This window comes from Cornus florida, unplaced genomic scaffold (genome assembly GCF_030987335.1).
Source record: "Cornus florida cultivar Cherokee Brave unplaced genomic scaffold, ASM3098733v1 CherokeeBrave_3.0.0_Hap2_Chr04, whole genome shotgun sequence".
Classification (NCBI taxonomy): domain Eukaryota; kingdom Viridiplantae; phylum Streptophyta; class Magnoliopsida; order Cornales; family Cornaceae; genus Cornus; species Cornus florida.
The window spans coordinates 40,993,715-41,002,229 of NW_026775574.1; the positions used below are offsets into that span (position 1 = coordinate 40,993,715).

Consider the following 8,515-nt stretch of genomic DNA (forward strand, 5'->3'; position numbering starts at 1 on the left):
GTGATGACCAATTGTGGCATATTTTGCATCTTAAATTTGCATATCTGTAATCCCGCGTGGATTTCGCTGAATTTATTGGTTCAGTCTTTGGTTTTGTTTTTTGCTCTGTCAAAAGTCCCAGTGTCTTTATCTTGTTCAAGACTTGGCCTTTCTCTGTACTTGCACGGACATTCATGCAGGTTTAGCAGGTGTTTTGGCCAGAATTGTCTGTTTTCCTGGAATTCAAAGAATTCAAGATAAGGGTTTAGAAACTAAGGTTTCTTTTTTATTTTTAATTTTTAATTTTTTAAATTTTTATTTGTGGCTTTTGCTGTTCTTGTGGAGGTATTAGTATTCTTCTTGTTATAGATGTTGTTGTTTTGATATGGGTTGTGGGATATCAAGGATGGATGATTCAGAATTGGTGAGTTTGTGTAGAGAAAGGAAGAAGTTGATTAAGGCTGCCGTGGATTGCCGGTATGCCTTGGCTTCGGCTCACATTTCTTACTTTCAATCCCTTTTAGATGTAGGCAATGCGCTAAATCATTTTGTGGAGGAAGAACTGTTAATTAGTGTTGACAGTGTTGACACCCTTTCGACTGCTGACTCTGATCATCAGTCCTTGGGGGAGGGTTCTCACTTGGAACTGTTGTCCTCCAATTCTGACGACACTGATGTCATTTCTTTGACTGATGATGTACATGAAGGCTCGAGAGTGTATGGAAACTCTGCACCACAAAATGAAAGCAGCAGAGGAGTGAATTCAAATGTATACTCCATGAAGAGATCTTCTGAGGAGGTGCCTACTAGGTTTTTTGAGCAGCCACAAGCTGTGCCTACGACACTTCAGTGGCAGGATTCATCAAAACTTTTAGGTCAGTATTCTGAATATGGAAACAGGGCATTTTTTTGTGACCCTATGAATATTCCCGCTAATAACCTTAGGTTTTCTCAGTATGAGAACAGGGCAGCCCTTGATGGTCCCATTAGTTTGCCACCTAATAATGTTAGGTTCTCTCGGTATGAAAATGGAGCATCATATGATGGTGTGATGAATTTGCCACCTGACATCACTCAGTATAGAAATGAGGTGTCTATTGGTGGTCCAATGAATTTGCCACCTGATAATCTTGGGTTTTATCGTTATGGATATGGGGCAGACTTGCCAAATATTAATCATAGGTTCCCGCTGAATAAAAATGGGCTATCTGGTGTTTCAATGTATTCATCGTATGATGGTCCTTATTACAATCAGACATACATTCCTCCTACAGCTCCTTGGGTTCCTCCACCTCCTGAGGCTTCTAATTGGGACTACCTGAACCCATTTAGTGTGGTTGATGATACTTATACCAGATATTATTCTCAGGGTGGGCATGGAATTGGTTTCGGCAGCACTGATCCTGATTTAGGAGAAGTGAGGATGAGGGAGGGAATTCCTGATTTGGAAGATGACACCAAGCAGAACCTGATGGAAGAAAAACCTAATGACATAATTTCCAGAATAAATGAGCCCAATGACATAGGATTAAACACCAAAACACGGGGGGTTTCAGGTGAAGGCTCTTCTGAGGTAGCATCACCAAAGAATGATGGTCAGGTCCCATTAGCTCAGGGAAAAGAAACTAGGACGAACCAAGACAATCCTGTAGCTGACATAAATGTGATAAAGACGACATCTGATACCATCGAAGAAGATACTAGGAGAGAATCTGATACTGTCGTGCCAAAAGGTTTGGAAGAGGAGGAAAAGAAGAATAGTGGGACTTTCCAGGTACAAAAATCTATCGAGGAAGGTGAATTTTTAGAACAGGTCAACTCAACAACATTATCTTCTCATGGCTTAAGGGAACTTAAGGAAGTACTGAAGGAAATCAAGGATGCTTTTGAGGCTGCTTTTAATTATGGGAAAGAAGTCTCGGTAATACTTGAAGCAGGAAAGCTGCCCTATCAGCCTAGGGGTACTATATTTAAGGGTAGGAATTCTGTTAACATTATCTTCATCTTCCAGCATAAGCGTAGTTGTTGTTACAGGTCCTTATTTTTGTTTAATGTATAGCAACATTATTTCCAAATCGAACTTGACTTGAAAACAATATTATTGTCCAGTGTTTTGGCTGCTGTTGATAAGTTTAAACTTTAAACTACACAATACAAACTTGATCCTTATAATAGTGGATCACATTTTTTTACCATTTTGTTTTATTATTTTCTTGGCTTGAGGACCAACAAACAAGGTGGATAGATTGTAAATTCTTGTCTAATGTGATGACTTCATTTAAAACTATGCTTGACTGCACCTGTGCTTAATCTGTTTCTAGTTAAAGACAATTTATCAAGAATATAAATGGCTTTTGCTGTGGCACATGTTTGGAGTTGCATTTATTTTTCTTTCCTTCTAAATATCTGGTCCAATATTTAGCAATTTGATAGAACTGATTTCCCTAAAAGAGGAAATGGTAAAGAAGAATCAGATAAGAATAGAAAAATAAATGAAAGAAGTGCTTAAATTTTCAGTAGATAAGCTTCCTTGTACATGTTCTGCTTCCTCTCTTGATGTGTCTGTAGGATCTCTCACGTTATCATTCTTTTCTTGGAAAACTTTTGGAAGTTTAGAAGGTTGTTCATGTTTTCCTCACATCCTTTTCTTTCCACCTGCTTTTCCCTGGATTCTAGAACAAGTATGATATGGGCCTTAGTTTGTATCGCATTACAAAGTCCGTGCATGGCTAACACCTTTTAAACGTGCCTCAGGGCATGACAGAGGGAATTTCCTTGTGGACTATATGATGCATGGGAATAGCTAAGGCTTAATGTTCATACTTCAAGGTTCTATGGGGTGCGATTCTTGAATTAGACCAGCCTTATTTTGAATGATGCTCCACATAAGCTTATCAAAGGTGGGATATGCTGTCAAAATTTATTTGAAAAATTGCATTGAATTTATTTATTATTATTATTTTTTTAGTACTTGTTAAAAAATAAATAATGCTGGCTTTTTTAGAGCATTAGTCTTAAGAGAGTAGTTTGCTGAGGTGTTTAAGTAAGATACGTTTTATGCAATGATTTTTTGCATGAGTTCCTTGCAACAATTTTTGGAACTAAATCTACAATATGAATGAGCACTACAATATGTTTGTTGTTGTCTATGTTTGTGTATACATACTTGGCACAAACATAAATAGACATACAAATAAACATTTAATGCCAAACGGCTTACAAGAACTTTGTTGCCATACTTTGTCCTGGATATGCATTTAAGGATATTTAATCATTATTTGTGTCCAGTTTTGGGTGTGATCATACCAACATTAATGCACCGGAACCCATCAAAATTCCATCGTTTAAGCTTACTTGGGTGAGAGTAGTAGTAGGATGGGTGACCCCCCAGGAAGTCCCCGTGTTGCACCCCTTTTGTAGTTGTCTAGTTTTGGAAACCCAAATGTTGAGATGAATTTGCTATAAGATTAGAATAGATAGAATTAGAAATGATCACATTCATGAGATGGTTGGAGTAGCACCAATTGGAGATAAAATGAGACAAAATTGGTTGAGATGGTTTGGGTATGTGCAAGGAACACCTTAAGTGGGTAAGTTAGGAAGAGTGACGTAAGTCTACATTGAGGTTAGGGGAAGAGGAATACCAAAGTTAGTGTGGGTAGAGTTAGTAAGGAAGAATTTGGTAACGTGTTGTGAGTGATGCCATGGCCTTAGATAGAGCGGAATGGAAATATAGGATTAATGTAGCTGAGTCCTAAGTAGTTGGGAAAAAGGCTTTGATGGTTGTTGTTATAATCATTATTCATGAAAATTTGGATAATTTGATAGTTTTTTCCCATTGAATGGGTTTATTTTATTAAAGATAAAAACTAGACAAGTACAAGAAAAGGTGAAGGCATCCCCTTCACAGTCAACCAAAGAAAATGAATATGACCATTTCCAATACAAATATAGTTTCTCACTAAAAGTTTGTGTAAGGTAATGAGCAAGAAGCTGAATCCTTACATCTCAATCCCGATGGCCTGTAGCTTTCTATTCAAATGTACTGATGCCTTGTCATTCATCCTGTCTTACGAAAGATTGCTCTTTGTGGACCAGTGTTCTTGAACTATATGATTGATTTGACAGAGTAGCCTAGATATAACGTAATTGGTGTATGATATTTTTTGTTTTCTTAATTGATGTATCATATTACTAGATAGCAGATAGCACTAGGTCATTTAAAAATATTTCAAGCAATTTGTCACACTTTTCAAATATTTTTTTTCCTTTTTTCTCACATAATCCAACCGACCCATGAATGATTTCTAGTTTGACCTTTATTTGTGTTTGTAAACACTGTCACTGTGAACTTGAGATAGATTATGGCAAAAGTATACTCTGATGTGAGGTAGACTAGAAGTGCATCACATAGTGCATATCCCTACTCTGATGTGAGGTAGACTAGAAGTGCATCACACAGTGCATATCCCACCTACTTGGCGTGCTTGGAGATTGAAGATAGACCTAATCTTTGGCATTATTTTGCACAAAGTGGCTACTTTCAGACTCAAGACGCAACCTCATGCTTATTAGCTTGAGTTTTTACATTTGCAGCTAGCAACGAGCACTTATGATCCCATGTAAGGAGTGAAGGGGAAATAGTTATATGATTTATATCCTGGAATTGTGAAAATATAAAATATATACGAGTGTCTCTTGGGGTTTGCTAACAAGATCATTTAGTGAAAATAACAACACTTGCCTTTGGGGCTATGATATCCTATGCTGTTAGATGTCTTACTAAAAGAAACTAATGTCCATGTCCTTTTATTAATCGACTTCTTTATAATTTGTTCTCCTTTTAAATGCCATCTGATTGCTTTGCTTCCTGCAGCGTTCTCTTCTTGGATCCCGAGGTTAGTGGCCCCTAATATGGTGACATCTTCACACCCTAAGCATACAATATTGAAGCGATCAGCCTATAGAACAGTGAAGGTTGCAAAGGTTTACAATGCGAATCTTGAGAAGGACATCTGCATAAAGTCTAGCAACCTTTCATCAACTTTGGAGAAGATGTATGCGTGGGAAAAGAAACTCTATGAGGAAGTCAAGGTAATCACTCATCTACTATAGATGCTGGACTGTTAGGGTTATTGTTTGCTCCTAAAAGATTGTAATTATGACTTTGATTTGACATGCTGATCATTGGTCACAAATTGATAGTACAATCCAGCTGAGCATTTATTAGTTGGAACTTGGAACTGCACATGTAGTTTTACACTTTTACTTAAAGACTGGGCATTCGTAAATGCTTTATACGAATGCAAATTTGCTATGGTAATGACAGATCATTAAATGATATATATATATATATATATATATATATATATATATATATATATATATTGGGTAGTGAAAAATTTATAATATTGATTAAATGATAGAAAATTGTTCATCATCTATCTGTTAATATTAGGAAATTCGTGAGCTACAAATACATCCTATATTGAAAATTTACTGTTGTAGATTTAAGTTAGTTTTCTAATTTGCAGCAATTGACCATATTATTTTTATCATAACTTCTTGAAGAAATTTAATTCTTGATTTTGGGGAGTTGAAAAATTAGTTAATTTTACTCTTTATGCATTTTAATTGAAGTTTTTATTTTTTATTTTTTATGAATTATATGCATATGAATGTAGTTTTTCTGAAAGTTTTGTACATTTGTCCAGAGAGCGAAGTGCCTGTACAACTTTTATATAGATTTTAGAATATTTTTCAGTTTGTCAGGAATTGTTGCCGAGTAATTATTGAAGGAAACCCCTTAATTTACATGATCTGGATATTCCCCATTTAATAGAGCACTATATATATATATATATATATATATATATATATATAAGGGCCTAAGACATGTCAATTGTAAGTGATCCTAGGAAGTATAGTTGTTGCCCGCATTTGAGGTTCTTGTCATCATCCTTGCTTTTATCCTTTTCCTATAAAAATGTGATCAGCACTATTTTTCCAATTCTTTCCTATAACAACCATGTCTTCTTAGAGGGTTTGTTTATTAAAAATCTGTGGCGTCCAAATGATGGTCCAACTTTAGATTGCTTTAACATCTGCGGTGACCGCTGGTTTCGTTACTTTTTTACCTGACAATGTTGCCGAGTGATCCATTTAAAAGTTGTCCTAATAATCAGGATAGGCCTGTATATTTAGATTCTTCCTTGATGTCCTTTCTCATTGTATGCATCCAAATCCCTCTTGTTCTAAGTAGTTAATGTTAATATTCTTGATCTTGATGACCTTAGGGATATAAAAATAACATGGTTATTACCCTATCTGATCCCCATTAATTGAGGGTGGGGAGAGGTTCACTGGATACAAACCTTCCTTTTACATTTTTTGCACAAAGAGGCTTCCTTTCGGATTCGAATCCATGTTCTCACACTTGACAGCCTAAGCGTTCAACCAGTCCACAAGGCAATGGCCCATGCAGATGCTGAAATGGATTGGCAAAATTAAATTGTCTAGCCAGCCAGTGGAAAATGCATTGTTCTGCCTGAAGAGCATATTTTATTCAGAGTTGATGGTGTACCACTTGCATGGTTAATTGTGGTAATTAAGGAAATATGGTACTTAATAGAGAAGCAGGCAAATTTAATGCTAATCAAGGCATATGTACCTTTTAATTGTAAAATCATTGATAATTGATAAAGTGGGTGATGTATCAGCTTTTATATGGACAATAAATTGTCATGGATATACATTTAACCCTGTTAGAATATTTTGGGTCATTATATAATTGCATATTGTTGGTAGGGTTATTGTGTAATTAGCTGAGTCTTGTATATTTATATAAGCCACTATAAGCTTAGGGTTTTATACATATGAGATACACATGTAACCACCATGATCTCTCTCTCTCTCTCTCTCTCATCAGTTTGAACATGGTATCAGAGCAGTACGAAACAATGGGAAACTAAGATTGTGGTTGTGATTGCATCTGTGGTGTTCTTCTACAAATCGAAATCGAGATTGAAGTCGATTCTATTCTTCGCCGAAGGTTTGGCCGTCGTTCTGTTCAGAGCCGGAGGTTTGAAGCTGTCGTTGTGTTCAGCGCTTCTCGTCCGTCGTTCTTAGATTTGAAGCCGTTCGTTTTGTTGACCGAGGTTGCCTTGGTTGTCGCAAGTTGCAGAGGTTCCATCATCGCGAATCCTCTCTGCTCGGTTGTTAGATCGCTGCTTGTGTTGGGTTGCCGTCACCGCTACAAGGGCTAGGGTGTGTACTAGCCTTGATTCCCATTGCGAACCTCGTGTGTTGGAGTTTATTGTCGGCGGCAGAGTTCTGGTTCTTGCCGGCGCTGATTGTAAAGGAGAAGGGTGGTGTTTGGCTGTAGGCGTGAAGCTATCCCAACCTTGGTTTACAAAAACCGGAATAGCAGAGAACTGGTTTTGATTTGGCCCGTTTGCCCAGATCCAAACCCGTTTGACCAGATCCGGACCGTTTGACCAGATCTGCCCTGTTTGACCAAATCCGCCCCGTTTGCCTAGATCCGGATTCAGTTTTTTTTTTTTTTTTTTCCCCAGGTTTGGGTTTCTTCTCTCTTTCCTCTCTATGGCTGCCGGTTTAGACCTGCTTTCTTCTACTTCTTTCAATCCTCCCATGACTTCGGTCAAGCTCAATGGCAAGAACTATATTTTATGGGCCAAGTCAGTAGCTATTTTTCTAAAAGCCAAAGGCTTTGGCTCCTTATTTGGTTAAGGATAAGCCTAAAAACAGTGATGCAGGTTTCAGTTCATGGGAACAAAAGGGTACACTCAAACTTATGGTATTGACTACGATGAGACATTTTCTCTAGTTGCTAAGATTTCTTCTATTCGGGCACTTATGTCCATTGTTGCCAATTGTAACTGGCCGTTGTTTCAACTGGATGTTAAGAATGCCTTCTTGCATGGTGACTTAGTTGAAGAAGTTTATATGGAGAAACCACCTGGGTTTGTTGCTCAAGGGGAGTATCGTCACACTGTTTGTTGCCTTAAAAAGGTCTTGTATGGATTGAAACAATCTCCATGAGCTTGTTTTGGAAAATTCTCTGAGGTGACATTAGAATTTGGTCTTAACAGATGCCAGACCGATCATTCGGTATTTCACCAGTGCACTAAAGCTGGCTTCATTTTTCTTGTGGTGTATGTAGATGATATTGTGATCACGGGTGATGATTCTGAAGGCATTGCTAAGTTGAAGTTGTTTTTGCAAAATCGATTCCATACTAAAGACTTCAGTAAACTTAAGTATTTCTTGGGCATTGAAGTTGCTAGATCCAAGAAGGGTATAAGTTTATCTCAACGCAAATATGTGTTGGACTTATTAGAAGAAACAGGTATGTTGGGTGGTCGTCCAGTTGATACTCCTATGGATTCAAATACAAAACTTGTGTCTGATGAGGGTGATCTATTTAATGACCCGGGCAGATTTCGTCCCCTTGTTGGGAAATTAATTTATCTCACTATCAGTCGACCTGATATTTCATATGCAGTTAGTGTTGTAA

The 8,515-nt window shown here is 37.3% G+C and overlaps 1 protein-coding gene and 1 pseudogene across 1 annotated transcript; both read left to right on the forward strand.

Annotated features, from left to right (window-relative positions):
• Nucleotides 1-364: 364 nt before the first annotated feature.
• On the forward strand, nt 365-8,040 carry LOC132304926 (uncharacterized). The gene is made up of 5 exons (XM_059802625.1): nt 365-1,997; nt 4,856-5,073; nt 5,185-5,298; nt 5,694-5,764; nt 7,755-8,040. Exons 1-5 carry the CDS (start codon nt 365-367, stop codon nt 8,038-8,040), a joined length of 2,322 nt encoding a protein of 773 aa, XP_059658608.1.
• Nucleotides 3,272-3,391, forward strand: LOC132305585 (5S ribosomal RNA; annotated as a pseudogene).
• Nucleotides 8,041-8,515: the final 475 nt, after the last annotated feature.